The sequence below is a fragment of the Oryx dammah genome, unplaced genomic scaffold, assembly GCF_014754425.2.
Source record: "Oryx dammah isolate SB20612 unplaced genomic scaffold, SCBI_Odam_1.1 HiC_scaffold_29, whole genome shotgun sequence".
Taxonomy (NCBI): Eukaryota; Metazoa; Chordata; class Mammalia; order Artiodactyla; family Bovidae; genus Oryx; species Oryx dammah.
Window position 1 is genome coordinate 114973557 of NW_024070213.1, and position 24058 is coordinate 114997614.

Consider the following 24058-nt stretch of genomic DNA (forward strand, 5'->3'; position numbering starts at 1 on the left):
CACTCACCTTTGGAGGCTTGAGTCACCAGTAACAAGTCTGACAACACCAGGCTGCAAGGAAGCTCAGGCCTCAAAGGGAGACCATTCATAGGTGATCCTGATAAGGGCCCCAACTGAGATCCCAGACAACAACCAACAACAAGCAAAGAAAGTTAGTACAGATTGCCCTCCAATGACTCTGGCCCTCAGTTGTCAAGTCACTCCCAGTAGTCAAGCTTTCCCAGCCGAGACATCAAAGAACAGAGATGAATCATACCCTGCTTCATGCTGTCCGTACCTCCAACCCACAGAATGCAACAGGCACAAACACTGGTTATTCTGTTTTATTGCTAAGTTTTAGAGTGACTTATCATTCAGCAATACCAACTGGAAACTATTTTAGTACCTAGAAGTGGGGCACTGCCATAACAAAAGCCTTAAAACAGGTGACATTGGCTTTGAGACTGAACTGCTGGCAAAAGCTGGAAGAGCCTTGAGGGGATCCTCTAGCCAAAAATTTATAGCCCCTGAGGAAGCTGGTGGTGGCAGCTTGAAAGATATTAAGGTAAATGTATTGGAAGCTGAAATTTCGAAAGAGGACCTTTGTTATTAAGTGAAAGACAGTTTGGCAACACTGTTGCATGTAGTACCATGGAAAGTAAGAAATAATTATTAAAATACATTTTCAAGCTAAGAAGACTTCCAGACAGAGCACTGAAAGTGCCACCGGCTTCTTCTCCCCGGATATGAAAAACACAAACCAGGAGACATGAGCTTCAGAACAAACTACCCAGTTTCCAAGCAAAATTTAGAAGAAACAGAAAACAGCCAGGATTTGATGAGCTTGGAGTTGAAACATTTTCTGGCAAAATATTCTTAAAATAAGAAATGGCCTTAGGGAAAAAAAAAATGCAGGTCACTGTTAGGAACACATGATGAACCCAAGGATGTGACTTCAGAAACTATTGCGACTTCAGACATTCCTACTGTGATGACCCATGGATTACGTGCTCAGTCACTCAGGCCAGCCTTAGTGACTCACTTGCAATTATTAAAACGCAATAGAAGTGAGATGTATGTGTGTATATATATATACACTCAGACGCTCAGTTGTGTTCAACTCTTTGCAACCCTATAGACTGTAGCCCTCCAGGCTCCTCTGTCTATGAGATTTTCTAGGCAAGAATACTGGATGGAGTTGCCATTTCCTTCTCCAAGGGATCTTCCCCAACCAGGGATCGAACCTGGGTCTCCTGCATTGCAGACGGATTCTTTACCAACTGAACCACCAGGGAAGCCCAATATGCTGTGTGACTTCAGAGGATAAGTCACGGATGGCCATACAGCTTTCACATGGTTGTTTTAAGACACTCATCTTTAGGACTCTGAACAACCACATAAGAAATCCAACAAGCCTGAGGCCACTATGCTTTGAGCAAGCCCAGAGAGTGTGGAAAGGCCACACATAAGTGCTGTGGCCAGACCGCCAATTTGATATCCCAGAAGACTGACAGAACAATCATCAGACAAATTAGTGAAGATGGTCCAGATGATTCTGGCTTCAAGCTGTCAAGTCAGCCATCAAGTCTCCCCAGCCGAGCCCCTTGACATCACTGAGCAAAGACAAAGTGTTTCTGTTGGGTCTTTTAAATTTCTGACCCACCGAAACTCTGAAAGCAATAAAATGCTTGTTTTATGGCAGTAAACTCTGTGATAGTTTGCTGAAGGAATAAATGAATGAACAAATATTGCCAAGTGAGAATGTGAGCCAGCTGTCACAAGATTTTCCAATTTTTCAAGAAAAGCCAGATATAAAGAATGTTATGTGCCATTTCCCAATTTCTAAATGTTGCCAACTAACTAGAAATATGCTAAGCCATATTGGGGATGGGTAAACTTAACATCTGGTTCCTCTGCCTTTTCTAAAACCAGCTTGAACATCTGGAAGTTCATGGTTCACGTATTGCGGAAGTCTGGCTTGGAGAATTCTGAGCATTACTTTACTAGCATCTGAGATGAGTGCAACTGTGCAGTAGTTTGAGCATTCTTTGGCATTGCCTTTCTTAGGGATTGGAATGAAAACTGAACTTTTCCAGTCCTGTGGCCACTGCTGACTTTTCCAAACTTGCTGGCATATTGAGTGCAGCACTTTCACAGCATCATCTTTCAGGATTTGAAATAGCTCCACTGGAATTCCATTACCTCCACTAGCTTTGTTCATAGTGATGCTTTCTAAGGCCCACTTGACTTCACATTCCAGGATGTCTGGCTCTAGGTGAGTGATCACACCATCGTGATTATCCAGGTCAGGAAGATCTTTTTCGTACAGTTCTTGTGTGTATTCTTGCCACCTCATCTTAATATCTTCTGCTTCTGTTAGGTCCATCCCATTTCTGTCCTTTATCGAGCCCATCTTTGCATGAAGTGTTCCCTTGGTATCTCTCATTTTCTTGAAGAGATCTCTAGTCTTTCCCATTCTGTTCTTTTCCTCTATTTCTTTGCATTGATCGCTGAGGAAGGCTTTCTTATCTCTTCTTGCTATTCTTTGGAAATCTGCATTCAGATGCTTATATCTTTCTTTTTCTCCTTTGCTTTTCACTCCTCTTCTTTTCACAGCTATTTGTAAGGCCTCCCCAGATAGCCATTTTGCTTTTTTGCATTTCTTTTCCATGGGGATGGTCTTGATCCCTGTCTCCTGTACAATGTCACGAACCTCCGTCTATAGTTCATCAGGCACTCTATCGATCAGATTTAGTCCCTTAAATCTACTTCTCACTTCCATTGTATAATCATAAGGGATTTCATTTAGGTCATACCTGAATGGTCTGATGGTTTTCCCTACCTTCTTCAATTTAAGTCTGAATCTGGCAATAAGGAGTTCATGATCTGAGCCACAGTCAGCTCCTGGTCTTGTTTTGCTGGCTGTATAGAGCTTTTCCATCTTTGGCTGCAAAGAATATAATCAATCTGATTTCGGTGTTGACTATCTGGTGATGTCCATGTGTAGAGTCTTCTCCTCTGTTGTTGGAGGAGGGTGTTTCCTATGACCAGTGTATTTTCTTGGCAAAACTCTACTAGTCTTTGCCTTGCTTCATTCCACATTCCAAGGCCAAATTTGCCTGTTACTCCAGGTGTTTCTTGACCTCCTACTTTGGCACTCTAGTCCCCTGTAATGAAAAGGACATCTTTTGGGGGTGTTAGTTCTAAAAGGTCTTGTAGGTATTCATAGAACCGTTTAACATCAGCTTCTTTGGCGTTACTGGTTGGGGCATAGACTTGGATTACTGTGATACTGAATGGTTTGCCTTGAAAATGAACAGAGACCATTCTGTTGTTTTTGAGATTGCATCCAAGTACTGCATTTCAGACTCTTTTGTTGACCATGATGGCTTCTCCATTTCTTCTAAGGGATTCCTGTCCACAGTAGTAGATATAATGGTCATCTGAGTTAAACTCACCCATTCCAGTCCATTTTAGTTTGCTGATTCCTAGAATGTCGATGTTCACTCTTGCCATCTCTTGTTTGACCATTTCCAATTTGCCTTGATTCATGGACCTAACATTCCAGGTTCCTATGCAATATTGCCCTTTACAGCATCGGACCTTGCTTCTATCACCAGTCACATCCACAGCTGGGTATTGTTTTTGCTTTGGCTCCATCCCTTCATTCTTTCTGGAGTTATTTCTCCACTGATCTCCAGTAGCATATTGGGCACCTACCGACCTGGGGAGTTCCTCTTTCAGTATTCTATTATTTTGCCTTTTCATACTGTTCATGAGGTTCTCAAGGCAAGAATGCTGACGTGGTTTGCCATTCCCTTCTCCAGAAAAGGCAGAGGAACCAGAGACAAATTGTCAACATCCGCTGGATCATGGAAAAAGCAAGAGAGTTCCAGAAAAACATCTATTTCTGCTTTATTGACTATGCCAAAGCCTTTGACTGTGTGGATCAAGATAAACTGTGGAAAATTCTGAAAGAGATGGGAATACCAGACCACCTGACCTGCCTCTTAAGAAACCTATATGCAGGTCAGGAAGCAACAGTGAGAACTGGACATAGAACAACAGACTGGTTCCAAATAGGAAAAGGAGTACGTCAAGACTGTATATTGTCACCCTGCTTATTTAACTTATATGCAGAGTACATCATGAGAAACGCTGGGCTGGAAGAAATACAAGCTGGAATCAAGATTGCTGGGAGAAATATCAATAACCTCAGATATGCAGATGATACCACACTTATGGCAGAAAGTGAAGAGGAACTAAAAAGCCTCTTGATGAAAGTGAAAGAGGAGAGTGAAAAAGTTGGCTTAAAGCCCAACATTCAGAAAACAAAGATCATGGCATCTAGTCCCATCACTTCATGGCAAACAGATGGGGAAACAGTGGAAACAGTGTCAGACTTTATTTTGGGGGGCTCCAAAATCACTGCAGATGGTGACTGCAGCCATGAAGTTAAAAGACACTTACTTCTTGGAAGAAAAGTTATGACCAACCTAGATAGCATATTCAAAAGCAGAGACATTACTTTGCCAACAAAGGTCCGTCTAGTCAAGGCTACGGTTTTTCCAATAGTCATGTATGGATGTGAGAGTTGGACTGTGAAGAAAGCTGAGCACCGAAGAATTGATGCTTTTGAACTGTGGTGTTGGAGAAGACTCTTGAGAGTCCCTTGGACTGCAAGGAGACCCAACCAGTCCATTCTAAAGGAGATCAGCCCTGGGTATTCTTTGGAAGGAATGATGCTGAAGCTGAAACTCCAGTACTTTGGCCACCTCATGCAAAAAGTTGAGTCACTGGAAAAGACTGTGATGCTGGGAGGGATTGGGGGCAGGAGGAGAAGGGGACGACAGAGGATGAGATGGCTGAATGGCATCACCGTCTCAATGGACGTGAGTCTGAGTGAACTTTGGGAGTTGGTGATGGACAGGGAGGCCTGGCATGATGCAATTCATGGGGTCGCAAAGAGTCAGACACAACTGAGCAACTGAACTGAACTGAACTGAAACTTAACATTCGACAGGTATTTCAAGTGGAATCTTGAAAGTTGCCCTTCAATCACTCTACTAGAAGGATCTTAAACTTTTCTCTTTTTTCCCAATTTCAATTTTTTAATTTCACTTTTAAATTTAGCTCTCATATTAATTTATTAATAGATATTTAATTCTTATATTAATTTTTTTATTTTTAAAAAATTTATTTTAATTGGAGGCTAATTACTTTACAATATTGTATTGGTTTTGCCACACATCAACATGAATCTGCCACGGGTGTACACGTGTTCCCCATCCTGAACCCCCCTCCCACCTCCCTTCCTGTACCATCCCTCTGGATCATCCCAGTGCACCAGCCCCAAGCATTCTGTATCCTGCATCACACCTGGACTGGGGATTCATTTCTTGTATGATATTATACATGTTTCAATGCCATTCTCCCAAATTATCACACCCTCTCCCTCTCCCACAGAGTCCAAAAGACTGTCTCTTTTGCTGTCTCGCATACAGGGTTATCGTTACCATCTTTCTAAATTCCATATGTATGCGTTAGTATACTGTATTACTCAGCCATTACAAAGAATACATTTGAATCAGTTCTAATGAGGTGGATGAAACTGGAGCCCATTATACAGAGTGAAGTAAGCCAGACAGACTTTTCTTAACCTTCTTAATTACTTAGGATAGTGCTTTGCAAGGGCTTCCTGATGGCTCAGGCGGTAAAGAATCTGCCTGCAATGCAGGAGATCCAGGTTTGATCCCTGAGTCAGGAAGATCCCCTGGAGAATGGAATGGCAACCCACTCCAGTATTTTTGCCTGCAGAATTCCATGGATAAAGGAGTCTGGCAGCCTATAGCCCACGGGGTTGCAAAGAGTCAGACACAACTGAGCGACTAATTAGTGCCTTGCAAAATACACATAACTTGATAAGCAAATAATGATGCTTCAAATATGCATACTTGATGCTCTGCTTCCATTCAGCTGTGTATTAAGATGCTTTTGAAGTTACTCTCTCATATCTCAAAGGAAACTCCTTCAGTTTCTGATTCAAAACGATCACTTGGATTTCATATGACCATCCTACACCCAAGAGTCTAAAGCTAAACTTCCACTCCTAGCTATTCAAGAGTTCAGAAATGTCATTCCATGTTCTCAGTAATAAAGAGGAATGGCAATAAAAAGAAAATAGGCTGGATTTAGAAGAGGTGACAAAAAAAGAGAACCAGGTTTTACATTTTAGTTCCACAGTTGATAAATAAGGGTTCCCAACAGCAATTTTACTACTCTTAGTATTTTTAAATTATACAACAAAAAATTTATTTCAGTTGGCCTTCCAGTGTTCTCTAGTAGCATGCTTTCTCTTTTCTCCATAAAAATAATTAAATAGGCATTTTTTAATGTTTACCAATCACTTGAATTCTTAACTCTAATAAAAGTCACATCTAAATAACTGGGGTGTATCTGGTTCTAAAGCATGAATCACTTAGCAACAAGCATAATGGTGTAGAGCTGAAAGTACTTTTAGGATAAAGAAATCATACTAAGAAAAAAACACTTCCAATGTACCCTATGCTCCTAAGAGACCCACAGCAACTTTCATCAACTTTTGAAGAAGTAAAAGGAAATGATATATATTAGTATTCCTTTTCTTTGTACAGTCCAACATGAATTGCCTTGAAGTATATATCCATAGGAGATATCAAGAAATACCAGAGGAATTAAATATATTAAATAAGTATAAGTCCAAAAGAGCAAAATGTCTTTTTTCTAGCCTTCTACAGTCAGTACTTGGGGGTATTATTTTTAATGACTATGTAGATTAACTCACCATATACAGTTCTTTAGTAATGGCACTAAAATTGTATGCAAGCAAATTTTATTTTTTAAATAGGTTCTGTGGTGATTTAAACTGAAAGTTAACAGCAAGAAAAATTCATTTATCTAAACTTATTATTCAAAATTTAAGTGGTTATAGAGCTATGGACTTCCTACAGAATAAGAATATAGATTTCTATTCACTTTTTCTGTTATGTTTGAGTAACACCAGATACAATGGGCATTGGATGGAAAGAATCATTACCTGAACTCTCATATAGAAACACAGATGAAATGGTAAATACAGCATGAGGAGGGGCATGCGGGCTGAGAGCCCAAAATGTAGGGTCATACCATAAGAAGTTAGTCTTGCAGCCCTACTACTCACCTTTTACTCTGATAAAGTTATTTCACCTCTTTAAACCTAAATTTATGCATGCTAAGTCTCTTCAATCCTGTCCTACCCTTTGCGACCCCATGGACCATACACCACCAGGCTACTCTGTCTGTGGGATTCACCATGCAAGAATACTGGAATGGGTTGCCATTTCCTCCTCCAAGGGATCTTCTTGACCCAGGGATAAAACCCACATCTCTAATGTCTCCTGTACTGGCAGGCAGGATCTTTACCACTGGCGCCACCTAAATTTATTCGCTTGGAAAAATGGAATTATAATACCTTGCTTTAAGGTTGACATGAAACTTAAAATAAATGCATATTTATTGCAGAAGCCATGAAAATGAAGATGAAGTTGTTAAGTGAGCATGGCCTGCTTTAGTCTGATTAATGCAAGACAATAGCATGTCAAAAGTACCTGGAATAACGAATGGTGTCACAAATGGTAATGATCATAAAGAATCCAATTGACTTTTGTTATAAATTTAATACAGAGAGTGAATTCTCGAGGCTTGTCTAAGTACATATTTCTATACATATGGGTGCTATGGGTTTAAAGAAGCTTCGTACATTACTGAAATTCTAGCACATCAGCAGAAGAATTTAGGTGCAGAAATGTTCACTGAGCATTGTTGTTAATCTGAAAAATCAGGAAACACTAAATTGTTCATCTATAGGAGGAAGGAAAATTTTAATATATTCATTCAACCACTCTATTCAGAAAAGCCACAAAAACATAATTTTAAGCAAAAATGAAATCAAATAAAAATAAGTTGAAGAAATAATTATCTGTAATATAAAACCACTTATATGAAATTTTAAAGCATGGAATTATCTAAACAGATTTATACTTAATAATGATTGATTGATTCCCTGGTGGTTCAGACAGTAAAGCATCTGCTTGCAATGCGGGAGACCCTTGTTCAATCCTTGGGTAGCGGAGATCCCCTGGGGAAGAAAATGGCAACCCACTCCAGTACTCTTGCCTAGAAAATTCCATGGATGGAGGAGCCTGGTGGGCTACAGTCCATGGGGTCGCAAAGAGTCAGACACCACTGAACGACGTCACTTATACTTAATAGTGAATAATATACTTAATAATTGTGTGATAATATGCATAGAAATGACAAAATTCAAATTCAGGGCCAGGTAGGAGGTAGGAGGCAAGGCAACAATATCAGCCAGGGGTCCACAGGGGGCTTCAACTCTATCCAACATGTTTTACTTTCTCAAAAATTAAATGAGACTGGAACAAAGATGGTAAAATGTTTAGATTCTATAGAGCTGGCTAGTAGGTATATGGAGCTTGTAATATTATTCTCCACATTTTCTTTATGTGCAAAATATTTTATAATAAAAAGAAGCTTTATCATCATATAAATAAAAACAGGTGATTTCCCATAACAGACAACAGCTGTTGCAGAGATAATCAGGCGATCAAAAGGAAGAGGAATGGCAGGAGGGGGAAAGTGATTAATTAATAAGAAGGCTGGGTAAGGAAGAGAAGTTCCTCTCCGACTCTGAAACCAAGAAGATAATTTTCCTTCCAAGGATTAAGAAAAGAATTCAGCTATATAAAATGGGAAGAGGAGAGAAATGAGTCATTGTTAATCCAGATATCAGCATATATTACCCAAAAACAACATTAAGCTTAAAATACTTACCACAACCCCACTCTTGGTGGTAGTTTCTCTGTATGTGAAGTTGCAAATTGCCCAGGCTAAATAGTACGTGGACATGAGAGGGGTTTGTGAAAAGTGATCCGTAACCCATCCGTCTTCCTCAAATACAGAAGTTTCCACTGGCATATTGGATAAAGATAAATAGCTTGCTTGATGCTTGATGCTGATTTTGAAAGTAGCCTTGTAGATTGGCTCGTCAAAACAAGGAAATGCCTTTCTGGCATGTGTAGGCGAAAACTGAGTAATACCAAGGAATCTGGAAAAAAGAAAATGACATTTTCAATTACATTTATGACTTAAGTTATGATCACTTTATATACTTCTGTTAATAAAATCCTTTTGCAAATTACAAGACACTTTTTTCATGAACCAAACTTAAGTACATGAATGGTACAAAAGCATCCTTCATGCATATTTCGCCAACAACAAAAAATTTCCAGAAAACTTTTTGTCTCAACTAAAGTAAATCCTCTAAACCCAGTGAAAGTGAAAGTCGCTCAGTGGTGTCTGACTCTTTGCGATCCCATGGACTCTACAGTCCATGGGATTCTCCAGGTCAAAATACTGCAGTGGGTAGCCTTTCCCCTCTCCAGGGGATCTTCCCAACACAGGGATTGAACCCAGGTCTCCCACATTGCAGGTGGGTTCTTTACCAGCTGAGCCACAAGGGAAGCCCAGAGTTGTGCTTATTAGGCAAAACTGACACTTTACAGAAAAACAACTGGTCATCATATTGGAAAGTATTAGAAAATAATGGTTCTCCTTTGTGGTACGCCTCTCTCTCCTCTCTGAAACTTGTTGAAACTGTTCAACCAGTAAAGAGCATGAAATCAAATCCAAAAGTTGTCATTAGATACAAGTAAGACACAGATGATCACTAAGAAACATCTACGTCCTCAAATTTCAGCAAGACGTGCCCTGGTTTTGTTAAGGAAATGGACTCTGAAACCTGACAAAACTTGGTCTGCATTCTGACTCCACAACATTTCTTAACCATATCATCCTGGATGATTACCAAATTTCCACAAGGTGCAGCTATTCATTGCTTAAAAAGAAATAACCATGCCCAACTTAAAAAGCATTGTAAAGCTTAGTAGAATGGAAAAGGAGGATATAAAGATGTGACCAGATGAACAGCACCCAGCAGGAGGTAATAAATGGCAGCCTCCGACCTTTCTTAGAATGATAGAACAGGCATTTACACAGAATGATCCAGAGACCATTGGTTTCTACCACTCACAGTATATATTTGCTATATACAGTATATGTTATTATATGTTAATATAATAAATATCTGTATAGTAAATATGCGTGTCAATATGTGCATATATATATTATATTGAATCCACTCTGGTTTTCAGATCAAGCTGCAAAGTTGCATCTCATTTAAACTCTAGAAACACCCTCTGCATTCTTTCAAATCAAAACACCCAAACTACATACTTGAAGACAGACACTCCTTTAACTTAAAAAGAGGGCCATTATTTGTGAAAAGATTCTCAGTTAATTGTACTTTTTAATATGCGCATGTGCACGCTTAGTCCCTCAGCTGTGTCCTACTCTTTGCCACCCATGGGCTGTAGCCCTCCAAGCTCCTCTGTCCACAGAATGTCCCAGGGGGGAGTTCTGGAGCGAATTCCCATTTCCTTCTCCAGGGGATCTTTCTGACAAGATTAAATCTGGGTCTCCTGCATTGAAGGCTGATTCTTTACCACTGAGCCACTGGAGAAGCCCCAAACTTTTTAAATAATACTAGTTAAAACTGTAGCTAAGGCAAATCAATATCAAACCCTTGGTAAAACATTACTGAGTGCTACAGCCATCTCTTTAGAAGGCTCTTATCCCCACAGTCGTTCCTCCACCCACCCTGCCTTCCCCATCATCCACAGAGTTCTTGCTTAATCTCACATGGCACACTTTCCCGCTGAGCCCAAACTTGGCTTCAAAATTATTCTCAACACAGCACTTCAGGGAGCTATACCAATCAATAGAGGCTGACATGTGTATTGAATCTTATTGGCTATCCCTGGATCAAACCATAAAGTGTAAATGCTTATACTTTTAAAAATTACGACACATGTATTATTGAGAGACTACTTCTTAAAAGCTTAGTTTTCAAACAGAGAAAATAAGACATTTTAAAGATTAATTGTATATTTCCTCTGAGAGAAGGGTTTCAAGAATTATCTTGAAGCATTACTGAGCCGCTACATACCAGGCTTGGGTAAATCACTTTACTGCCTGAGTTTATTTTTTCATTAGTAGAAGGAAAATGTTTCTAGGCCTCCCTTATGAAACTGTTGAGATGATAAAATGAGATAATATTTAGGAAAGAAGTTTTAACTATAAATCTTTAGAAAAAATATAAAGTTAAAGTTGAAGCAATCTTAGAAACAAATTGTCCAGCTTTCATAAATTCCTAAAATGAAAAAGTAGTTCCAGTAGGGTTAAGTGATTTATCTAAAGTTACACAGGCAATTAGTGCAAAGCTGGGTCCGGAATCCACATTTTCTGTGTCTGAGAAAAAGGTAATTCTATTTCAAAAACAGCAAAATGAATGTTCACCCACAATTTATAAGCAAGGTTTTGACTATTGGTCCTAAAAGTTCTTCTTTCCAGATCTGCTAGCATCTTGGCAATATTTTCCCTATTTTCTACTGATAGTGAAGAAGGAATTCATAGGGCCTGGATTCCATCTTAGGCCTGTTCTTGCTAATCATGCTCAGCCACCTTTCCAATGGACTCTGAACTCTGTGTTTAGTGCCTATGAAAACAACAGAAGGATAAGACCCCCTCCAGACAGGGGAACCTTGAAGATCGTATCTAGGTTACTCATCGCCTAGGAGAAAACATACACTAATCACCCCTTCCTCCAGACAGGCCATAAATTTTTCTGTATCAATCGGAGTGTAACCTCGGGTTTATTGATTATTGGCTAATTGTTTAACTGTTTGAGCACATGAGCACATAGCACGTGAATGATGGGGTTATTGGGATTGTATTTTCTTTGGTTTATGTAAGTCTCAAGGAATTTGGAGTGGTGGGTTCAGACCCATACACATGGGGTATAAAAGATTTGCACAAATGCTGGTTGGGGTCCTTGGCCAAGAGGAGACTGCCTTGGGCCCGCCGGTGTAATAAACTGCACTCCACTATCTGCATTGTCCTTCTGAGTGAGTTTGTTTCCAGAACACGTGGCTACAACAATAGCAGTATAGTTTTTGCTTAATGAAATATCAGTAACTTTTTGTTAAGATGCACTCATTTACAATTTTCTCTTCACATGCTTTTTTGCCTTAAAAAATGTTCTTGAATCTTAACTCTTCTATTAATTAAAACGGTCACTGAGGCTTCTTATTTCTTTACTGAGGCCATTTAAAAGATACTTATGAAATTTAATATACAAGGAACTATGTTCACTTCCAAGTACTGAGAAATCCAAGTCTTGTCATTGAGCAATTAGACACTGTCTGCCATGTGTGAAATTTTCACTCCATGTGGCAGGATTTTTTTTCAAGATAGAATCATTTTTGTCCTTAAGGCTTTTGCAATCTACCTGAAAAGAAAAATATATACAATACATTAAAACTACTAATAATACTAGGGGAAATTTCCAAAAGAGTTCAACAGAGAGATTGCATTTAGAATGTACTGGTCATTAGGTAAAAAATCAAAGGTGTCTTTGGTATTGAGTAATTAAAGGGTAGGAATTTATTATATGTAGAATATCTAAATACCTCTGGGCTAATGAGAAATTAATAAACCAAATATTTATGCAGAGGAATCATGTCATGTTCAAGTCTCTTTTTGCCTCACATAGTAAGTAAATATGTTAGTAAGGGCCAGCAATTAAATTGCTGATTCTCAGGGTTGAAAGGAACTATAAAGATCAACTAGTGACTTTTCTGCAATTAATATTCTTAATGAATTCCTACACACAGTATATTTATAGCCATGCACTGAGGGCTAGCATATATTTGATAATGTCTAAATGAGGAAATACCAATTTCACAGTCTGGCACCTGAGGACGATTGCAATTGAATTTCAATTCAGTTTTTAGCAAATCAAAACAAGCCCCTTGGAAAAGAAGAGCAATTGAGCTAGACTACGCTTAGGGTCTTTTTCAAGTTGAGAACCTGTAACTGAATAAAAATTAGAAATAAAATAGTCCTTGAATTTGATGAGATGATTTTAAAATACTAAATTACATTATTGCTAGATAGCTTTTTGCTACAAGACCTATATACATTTGCTTCTCTTGATCATCATTCTTGAGTGTTTAATGCTGTGGAGATAAAGATAAACATATATGTTCCTTCCCTCAAGGAGTTTATACTCTGATAAAATAAATAAAACATAAGCCTAGACAGGTTTTGCACAAAAAGCCATGACAAATGCATGAAGAAATTACATCTTCTAATGCAAGGTTTCTCAGCCTTGGCACTACTGACTTTTCTTTTTTTAATGTAAATATGGGTGATTCAGTGCTAGAACTCTTGACACTAGTGACATTTTAGGATGGACAATTCTCTTTTTAGAGCCATCTTGGGCTTAGCAGCATCCTAGACGTCTATTGCTAGAGGCCAGTAGCAACGCCTCTCCCCAGCTGTGACAACCCCAAAGTCCCCGGACACTGCAAATGTGCCCTGGGAGGCAGCACCGACCTCGCTGAGAACCACCTGTCTTAAGAACTGAAAGAAGGCTTTATGGAGGAGGAACTTAAGCACTGGTCTTGAAGCCTGGGCACTACTTTAAGGGTCAGAGACTGATGGAGAAGTGAGCAAGTGGACTACAGGTGGCACAGAAAGAAGCTTTTAAAAAGGCATTGACTCACATATTGACGTCCTATTTGCTCTCTTAGAGGTTCCGGTTTTCTCAGATCTCAGTATTGCCCATCTATCTTTAATACCTCTCTTTCCCTGGATCGTCTCCTTTCTAACAAAGAGAGCCAGTTTCAGGCTCATGGCCCTCAATGGGCAATAGTGTCTATGGGTTTCAAAAACATAATCTTCACTGCATGTATTTGATGACTGCTTTCAAATAGTGGAATTGAGACCTCTTTCCTGCTTACTGTCACTAAAAACATCAAAGACCTCTAGAGAAAGAGACTGGGAATAGAAAATAATGAGTTTGGTTTTTAAGCAAATTTGAGGCAGGGTGTGAGGTAGTAGCAATACACCAGGTAGAAAAAAAATACAAAAAATTAATTTAAAATAGAGAACACTTTAATATACAGTAAGGATATGAAATACATATGTAAATACAGCAAGAAGTAAAAATAAAACAGCAGGAGGCAGAAGGTAATGGGGAAAAGTATCTTGTTGTCTGTTTTTCTCCTGCTTTCTCAAACAAAAACATTTTCATCTTTTATAGAATCATCCTATTATCATAAAGGAATTTCACTACCAAAAGTAACATCCTGGAAGTGTTATTCCAAGAATATCACTTTAGCATAACTAGAAAAATGAATAATATTCATGTATTTTAATTCTCTTGTACCTAAAATAAATTATTTGATTTCTTAACAACTTATCTATTTGACATTTTGTTTATGCTAAGCAGTAAAGCTTAAAGCTCTACGTTGCCTCTGAAGGATACAGAGCATTGATTTCTTCTTATTTCTACGGAAGTTCACTAGGCAAGCTACTTGTGTCGAATCATTATGATAAGATTCAGCTGAAATAATGCATTAACATTGGCTGATATTGCCAACAAATTACAGTAGGTGATACAAACAATTTCTGTCCCATTATTTTCAGTTTGCCTTTTCATCAAGTTAATATATGCAAAGGAAACAAATATTTGCATAACACTGCTCGTATTCATATTGATTCATGTTTCATTGTGGAACCCACCAAAAACCAAGAGAACCTCACGATGGCAGGGCGTTTCTGGAAGGCTTCTGTTTCGGCCACACCTATATAGACCACACAGACCGCACAATGGATGATAATCTTTGAAGCTGCTTCTGTCACAACGGCAATTTGCCTACTGTTGCAAAAGTTTAAGATTAGTAATAAAAACTCCCAAGGTTGAAACAAGTGATCCAGTGGATCATCCAGTTACTCTTCAACGGCTTTTGGTAACTGGACAGCGACGAGGTCATGGAAGTGACCCAGGTCCCATTTCAAGTGAGGGCTGTTGATCAAAGTGCAAGTTATTACCCGATGACAAAACATTTTAAGGCAAAACAGGTCATTGTTTAGACTGTGTTTTTATGCACTGCAATGAGTCATTAAAACTCTGCCATTTCAGAAGAGAAGTGCTCCTGTTGAATATTCAGTGCTATAAGCAAGTGTGTAGTACATTTTTTTAAATAACCATTCTAGTAAACTAAAAACAAAATGCAATAATACAAGCAATATGTATGTAGGAAGTGGTGCGTATGTGAACAATCGTGTTATAAAAACAGAGCATAATATTCATAATTGTTTTCATTTTTGTGCACTAAATACTCTTCTCAAAAATGAGTGCTAAGTACTTGATCACCATTGTTGAAGAGTATTATGGACTCACTAGAATTACTTTCCTGAGTCATAATATTAGGTTCTTTCTCATAAGGATAAATAAACTAGTGTCTGAGATTCATTTGTTTAATATTGAAAAGAGAAAAAGTATTATGTACGTATCATAAATTAGTGCTACTGGTGGCACCCAAATACAGTCTGCGGAGCAGTAGCTAATGACCGATGTGCCTTTCCCCTGGCACTGGAGGTTTTTCTATTTCCTGTACTGGCTTCCAGCAACAAGGCAGGCACCCTCCTGACCCTTCAGTCACTGTTTTCTACTTTTCTCACTGCTGAGATAGCAGGGCAATAATCAGAGTTACGAGTTCCTTCTGCTTCACACCCTCTTCCTGCTCCCTCGACCCTCTCTATCGCAGCGTCTGGACTAAGCATGGGGTTTCTCTAGCTATGAAATACCACAGCCTTTTTCTTCTCTCTCTTCTTCATTGTGGAAGGGCTCTGTTTCTTTCTCTCCCTGTCTTTTGAACTCTGCTTAGGGGGCAAAACAACAGCAGTGGAAGGAATGTCCAAAGTGACCGTTTACACACTGCCTTAAGAATAAGGGGAAGCCTAAGGCAACAACATTGAGCCTAAATGACCCTGTACCAGCTCGAAGAATAGCTATCCAGCAATGTAATAATGTAATTGTATTTCATACCCACAAATACTTACCAACTGTCAGACACTGTTCTAAGCGCTTTATTACTTAACTCATTTAATATCCTCCCCAATAACCCCACGAAAGAGGATATCATTATCCCTGTTTTGCAGATAAGGATACCAGACACAGAACAATAAGAAACCTGGCCAAGGTCATAAAGCTAATTAAGTGGAAGAGTCAAGACATAAACCAAGGCAGTCTGGTTCCAGAGTCCCTGAACACACACACACTTTTCCATCCAGGAACACAATTAGTAGTGTTCGAACCTCTTCTTAAAAGGGGTAAAAAGTAACCAACAAGGGTAATTTTAAAACTTCATTCTTTTTACATCCTTTGGTTTGGGGGGTTTTTTTGTTTGTTTGTTTTTTGAGTTGTGTAGTCATGAGAAAATATCCAAATAATTAAACTGACTTCACCACCCCTGTCCCTGTGCAACCACTCCCAGAGCGCCTTAATAAGCGAGCGGTTTATTCAGAGACCAAGAAGGCACACCTGGGGACAGGGAGGGGGGAGTGGGGAGCCAGGGACTCTTCACCCCAGCTCAGCCCCATTCAGTAAGGTCTTGCCAATCTTACTTCACCCTTACAGCCCCATCAGGACCACCATCCAGCTGTGCCTGTTTGTGAATTATTTCAGACTATCCAAAGAACTGGGAGGGGCAAGAAGTGTTTTGCATCTTTAGATCCTCTCAGATCCTCTGTAGCAAAATTCTGTTGGAGAGAGCAGCTACTCTCTAGTGGCAAAAAGCAGGATTGCATGGATCTTTGAGAAAATCTGGAGGAATCCAGCCACTGGTATAATTTTGAATTAAAAGGACAACGAGGTGATGATCATTGCTGGTGGGACAGGAGGATGAATGAGCCTGGGGTTATGGTGGACACTCTTCCTTACAGACGGTCAAACACATATTAAAGGTAGACTATTTCTTCTTCACTCTTTTTATATCACTCTTAAAAGTCATGCTTAAAGAAGCACGTCCCATTCTTATATCATTCAAATGCCATCATCATCCTCAAGCAAACCTAAATTACTGCCCTATACTGTTGTCTGAAGCCCATATGCATACATGGTGGCAAAAATTGGTTTGAGAAAATAAACATGCTACGCAAACCCAACATAGGGAAATCAGTCACAAGTCTATCTTTGCTTGAAAGAGATCCAGAGCAGACAGGCCCTGTTTAGAGTTATTTTGAAGAAAAAATACAAAACAAATTAACTTAACTCTTTCATAAATAAGGTATACTTTATGACTATCCAGGGTGACCAAAAAACATAGCAAGACAAACACCAATTACATGAATTTTCCTCCCTGAATAAGTGACTATTAAATGGTCAAAACTTTTTTCCCAATATTTTCTAATTTAGTTTACTGATAGCATTTTGAACTGTAACCAAAATCCAACACTGAACTCAGATTGGCCACACGGCTGTGTGTGCCTTGACAGGAAAACAATGAGTTAAACAAGTCCATTAAGGAATCATACAAAAAGTTTTCACAGAAACAAATGATTCTCCTAGATCTCTCAGTGCAGGACCCTCTATAGAGGGGGAAAAAGCCATATATTCTGATTTGTTCATGTAAAGATATCTCCTGTGCAGAGTGAATGGGAGAAGGAAGACTGCTCTCAACATATTTTTCTTATTTTTATTAAATGCCATGGTTTTCTGAATGAAATTAATTCATTTCAGGAAAAGTACAAAGCATCAAACCATCCACACTAATATCACAAATGATCAAATGCCTACCCATAGAATGCTCTATGCTCTCCACAACATTTTTGCAAAGGAGCTTTTTGCAATTTTCTGTGAGAACCATAATTTTATCCTTCCATTTTACTTGGAGATCATGGTTTCTCTCTGAATAACCCTTGAAAGAAAAAGACCTCTTTTCATTCTGTCTTCTGTCACTGTGGCATGTCACAGACTCAAAGTTTGTCAAAGAAAAAGGATGTCCCTTTTGAAAGTGAATAAGACGGTCATTTACTTTGGGTAAGCTTCCTCTTTCAATCCGACCATCTGGATCTAAATTAAGGTATCTTACCTTAAACACGGGTATGCTCACCATCTGGCTACCCCAAAGCATCAATTACTTCAGGTAAATGAAGATTCTGCCTAATTCTAAGCAAGTGTATTCTATTACAAGATATTATGGCATGTATCTGCCTGCTGCCCACCTACTTGAGGGAAAAGTGAGTGGGTATTCTGCCTAACAGAGATCATTTACTGATATGTGTAAACATTTCAAATTTAAGAGAATTTATCTGCAATATTCAACAAGTGGTAAATTTCCAAATGTTGAACCGAGAGTAAAAGATTTGTCTCAAGTAAAGAGCTTGTCTTCTAAACTTTCTCTACTGTAATATGGGAACCAAGGGAGGTAAATCTTCTCTATAGAGCAAAAACCAGGCCCCCTCCAAAACCCCCTGGGGGATGAAACTTTTCAGGGTCAAAGGCATACAGCACATAATGAAATCTTGTTTCCCTGTTCTGCCCAAATTATACCTCTCAGGCCTCTAAGGAGTGAACAAGAAAATCAGACTGATTATTAACCAGTTGTTTCCACATAGACTAAGTCAGGTGGACAGAATGGTAGTATTGCTCTTTTTAAATCTTTCAAATTACTCAATGTGACTCTCTATTGCCAGATTAAATACTTTCATTACAGAAATTGTCTGATAATTAAATTGGAAAAAATTCTGACTAACTAAAAGACCAAGACATTCAATCACTAAACAAATGAAAATTTAGAGTTTGCATTTAAGTCCTTTTGAAAAGTATGTTTTAAAATGTTGATTTACATTTGGGGGACAGAATCATCACCACTAAAAGTCTAACTCTACCTGAGTTCCTGATATTGGTGTGCTTAAAAATTCTCCAAGTATCCATAGTAACAACAAACAAACAAACAAAAGAAGCTTAATATATCTTATTTTGACATAACTGTGACATGTATGATTCGATTTCTTTTGCCTTATCAACTCTAGTAGAAACATATAAGAAATTATCATATTCATTCTGATGTTGAAGGGGTTAAAAAAAAAAAAAAAGTACTTTCTCTAAGAGGCTGCTTAGTATAAAACCATCCTAAGATCTCCAAAAATGCCAAATCCTGGAGTGTTAATGGGATGCAGTGTTTAGCTACATAGGCACTAGGCTAAACTCCCAACCATCTTATTTACATCTTTGGGGAAAATGAAGCAGACTTGGAATATAAATATGTACTAGGGTACAAGAAATCAGTTATAGGTCAAGCAGGAACATCTGGTCCTTTTAAGAGTCCTGTTAATTTGAAAGCACTGACCACAACAAGCTCAGTTGCACCAAATATATTTTGGCACAGCTCAGAAAAAACAGGATTTGCTAGAAATACTTATTTCACCACAGCAAGATTATCAGTAATGATATGCAGTTCCCACTATTAGCATTTTGACATAACATGCAAACTTTCCTTCTATGCTTTTCCCCTAAATTTGACATGCTCATGGATCTTTTAAAAAACCCTTTTCCTCTATATTCTGGAGACTATGTCAGAGAACGTGGTGGAAGGGGTTTTAAATTATCTACATCTGGTCTTAGGAGTTTGTGAATAATTTATACGTTCACTTATAGGAGGTTTTAATTAGCACACAACCACTAAGTGTGTTAGTTACTCAGTCGTGCTGGACTCTGCGACCCCGTGGCTCCTCTCCATGGAATTCTCCAGCAAGAATACTGGACTGGATTGCTATTCCCTTCTCCAGGGAATGTTCCCAAACTAGGAACTGAACCTGGGTCTCCTGCATTGTAGGCAGATTCTTTACCTTCTGAGTCACCAGGGTCCCTAACCACTAAAGCACTGGGCAATTTATTTAGATGAGGTTATACCACAGCACTCTATAAATATTAAAACTTTTGTGTTCTCTCATAACACACTGAAATTTTCCCAGCCTCTTAGACTATAGCAACTTCTCCTGGGAGTTTCCAGACAGCATGAGCTGTCCAGGGTTCAGAAAACCTAAGTTTGAGTCCCAGCTCTCTGCTGCCCAGTCTGCTGACCCCAGGAGCCCTGGACTGCTCTGATCCCAAGTTTTCTGTTGTCATTAGAATCTCTAGAGAACAAGAGAGTCTCTGCCAATGGCACCACTACTAACCTCCAACCTGCCTCCACTTCAAAGGTTGTTGATTTCATTTTTTAAGTTCATTTGGGTTATTCCCTGGCCCCACAGCCATTTAACTATTCAGTTATTTTAAATGCAAGGGGTCAGGGAAAAAACAGAAATCACTTGTTTATGCATTCAACAACATTCTTGAGGGCTTGCTACCATGGGACACTCATAACATGAGTGGGCACTCTATGTGCCAAGTACAAGATTAAGTGCTTTTCAATGCATTTATTCATGGACATCTGCAACAATTCCATGAGGATATTATTATTATTTTCACCAAGCTAAGACTAAAAGTAGAGGTTCTGGAGCCAAAGTGCCTAAGCCTAAAACCTGCTTTGTCGTTTCGCTGTATTTCAAGTTACTCCACTTCTTGGTGCTTCCTCTTCCCCATCAGTAAAACAGGGAGTGTTAACAGCACCCCGGCTCGTGGGGCTCCTGTAGGATTGAGTTGATACAGGACGCTCATTAAGCACTAGAAGTAGTCATTGCCAGGACCTGGTGACAGATTAATCAGCTTCCGCAAGCCTTCACCACCAGTAGAGTTGAAGCTGAGATCTGAACCCAGTTCTGCTGTACTCTAAACAAGTGATGGAAAACCCCACAGCTTCTCAAAAAAAAATAAGAAACAGAATACTGTCCAAATCTAAGAGAATCATCAAAGGCACTCACTAATAAGGCATTTGAGACTGACACTTAGCTTTTCCCTTTTCACCACGGGAGTCATTTCCAGAGGCAGTTAGTCAGGAACAAACTGGAGTCACTCTGCCTTAGGAGAGTGGGAAGCACCAGCAAGAACATTCCTGGATGGCTTTGGCCAAGGCAGCTGCCACCACCCCGACCCCATGCCCTCCCTTACTCTGTCACTGGGACCGGCTCTTACTGTCCAGAATCTCAACTTCCAGTTTTGCAAAACTTCGTGAGGCCAATGCCTGTCCACAGCTCTATGCCTTCCAGAAGCGGGCGTGGGACGTTGGGGCGGGGGCGGGGGGCTGGAGATCGGGGAGGACCTGGCCCTGCCTCCCGCGTCCTGACTCCTCACCCGGCTGCGATCCTGGCCTCTGGCGCTCACCTATTTTCCCTCCACGGTAAGCTGGCAGGGTTTTGATGTCACCTTGGCCTGGGGCCGCTCAGATTATACATCATTCTTAAAAAAAAAAAAAAAAGCTGTGTGCTCTGCCTGTCTAAGCAACTTTAACGAGGCAGGGGGTCCCAGCCTAGAGTGGCATTTGGTACCGATGAGTGAGTTTGTGGAGTTGGCTGCAGGAGGAACCCAAGCCTCAGCAAGACCCCGAGAGTTCTGGGCGATGGCCCTATCCCACCTTCACTTCCTTCCCTCCATCCTTGGCCCCCCCGTGTATCCGAAGCTCGCCCGGTCCCCTGGTCGCCGGCTGGCCGGCGGTTTAGAGCAGCCTGGCTGGGTGGGGCGGCGCGGGGCACCGCCTCCCTCCGTACCTTCTCTCCCCGTGGAGCACGTAGGAGCTGCGGAAGAAGCCCAGGAGCTCGTTCTCGATCAAGGCGTTGTAGATGACCTTCAGATTGTAATTCCTCTGCGCGTCCAGAGTCCTATTCAGCACCACCACCAAGACCTGGGTTTGCGGGTAGAGGAAAAAGCCGGCCACCGGGACCGCCCCGGCCACCCGGTCCTCGGCCACCTGCACCTTCTCGACCGCCACCCGGGAGGCGTGCAGCACGACGTAGCGAGTGGCGTTCCGGCACGCGATTTCCACGTTGACCTCGCCGGAGAAGGTGAAGTTCTCCATGAAGGCGGTGAGCATCAGATTGTAGTGCAGCGGCTTGAGGTGGCCGGACAGGCGCAGCTGCGTCCACGGCTGCCACTGCTCGCGCTCCTCCCCAGACGGCGGCTGGGCGGACGGGGTCTCAGCGGTGGCCTCCGCGCCTGCCCCGGGCTGCGAGGGGTCCCCGCCGGCGCGGTGGTTCCGTCGGGCCGGGCCCGGAAGGCTCTCGTTGCCGCCGCGCGCCGGGAAGCCCGCCGGACCGCCGTCGGCGCCGGGCGGCACGCTCGCCCCACACTCGTCGAAGCGCAGGCTGAGGAGCGCGGCGAGCACGCTGACCGCGAGCAGCGCCACGACGGACACCGCGAAGGCCAGCACTAGGCGCCTGTGCGCCGTGATGTGGCGCTCGGTGGTGCGGGGCCGCACCCCTGCGGAGTCCGCCCACGGGTCCGAGAGCCCCCTGCCGCCTGCCCGGAGCGCGGCGTCGTCCTCGCCCATCGCGGCCGCGAAGAGGGAGCCGCTCTTCTGAGCCCCCTGCTCCTTCTTCTTCCTCTTCTTTTTCTTCTTCTTCTTTTTCTTCTCCTCCTCTTGTTTCCCCCGCTCGCCGTCTAGGGCCATCACACAGCCTCCTCCTCCTCCTCCTCCCCCGCCCCCTCGGGCGCCCCCCGTGAGCGGGCCACCCGGGCCACCGGCAGCGTCTGCATCAGAGCGCGCGCCGGCCGAGGGCGCGACGCCAGCTGCGACCCTGGGGAGACCGGCCGGGCGTCTTTTAAGACGGGTTCTGGCCGTAGGCGACAGCGCCCACGACGCCCCCCATCAGCCCCGCCTCTCTCCGGACACCACACCGGCTGCAGGGGCGCGGGCCAGCGGGCTCCAGGACGCGCCCAACTTGGAGAGCGTCTTGCTCGCCCCAGAGCGCGCGCTACTTCCTCGGCGGGCGCCCGGCTCCAGGGCGCAGGCTGCCCCCGCCCCTGTGCGCTCGCGGCTCCCAGCTCGCGGTCCCCAGCGCCGAGCTCTCGCCTGGCTTTCCGCGGGAGCCTTCTAGCTGGTCCGCGGCTGCCAAGGAGGGAGCAATGGAGAGGGAAGTTAGGGCTGCCGCTTTCTCCCCCCACTCCAGCGCCGGCGTTCAGTCCTCTGGGTGGGATGTGCTCGCAGCAGCGGCGGCGGCGGCAGCGGCGGAGGCGCCCGAGTCCGGAGCCCCGCAGCCGGGGACGCGAGGATGGCCGGGGCGGAGGAGATCTGGATGAAGCAGCTCAGTGAAGTCCCAGGGCCGCAGAGCTGCGCCGGGAATCTGTCCGGGAGAAGCCTTCTCCTCCAGCCTGGACACTTTAAGCAGCGGTGGCGGCAAACAGCGCAAGGCTGCACACCGGGCAGCGAGCCTCCCTGGTCCCGACGTTGCGCTGACCTCTGGAGACGACAACTGAGCAAGAAGTGTCCGTCCGGGCCATCCCCCTAAGGTAGATGAAGCTCCGGGATTGCTCTATATGCCCGTGGGGAGAGCCGGAGTGCGTGTGTGCGAGTGAGTGTGCATGTGTGTGCGCGCGTGTGTGCGTGAGCGTGTGTACACAGGCTCCAGATCTAGATTGCCAAAGCTACTCTGGCTGCGCTCAGGGACCCAAACTCCCCGAGAAAGGCCACGGCGAGAGCACGAGAGCGCGGAGGCCGGAACAACGCGAGGGAGGGGAGCGGCAGAGGCAGGCCCTGGGAGATTCGAGAGCTTTTCTCCGCTCCGTCACACCAGACACCCACAGCCACAGAGGGGGTTGCTGCGCCGCCTGCGAGAAGTACTGTAAATCTTCAGCGCAGCGAGCCCCGCAGTCACCCTCTTCCCGACCCTTCAGCCCCACTGCCTTCCCGGAGGGAGCCTTAGAGCCTTTGGCTATGAATGCCTGGAGGCCAAGGAAGAGCCTGCTGGGGAGAAGGAGCGGTCTCAGATTTCACATCAAGCTCACCAGAGGATTTGGAGGATTGTATGTAAATTGAAATAAATTCTCCAAAGCCTGACAACATACACTGTACTGTGTGATGTGTCCAGGCGTGCGGTATTAAAATAAGGGTTAGCAAGAAAGCGTTAGACTCCTCCAGAAGTAAAGGCTGCAGAAAAGGGATGGCTTTTTCCCAACAAATATATTTTCGGATTGAGG

At 42.4% G+C, this 24058-nt stretch overlaps 1 protein-coding gene across 1 annotated transcript in view; it reads right to left on the minus strand.

Annotated features, from left to right (window-relative positions):
* Positions 1–22592, minus strand: part of TRHDE (thyrotropin releasing hormone degrading enzyme) — a 456456-nt gene extending 433864 nt beyond the window's left edge. The window contains exons 1-2 of the mRNA XM_040233874.1: positions 21634–22592; positions 8851–9124 (exon numbers count right to left, since the gene is read on the minus strand). Of these exons, the coding sequence (XP_040089808.1) occupies positions 8851–9124; positions 21634–22532 (1173 nt within the window). The 5' untranslated portion in view covers positions 22533–22592. The remainder of the gene's footprint in view (positions 1–8850; positions 9125–21633) is intronic.
* Between the last annotated feature and the right edge of the window lie 1466 nt (positions 22593–24058).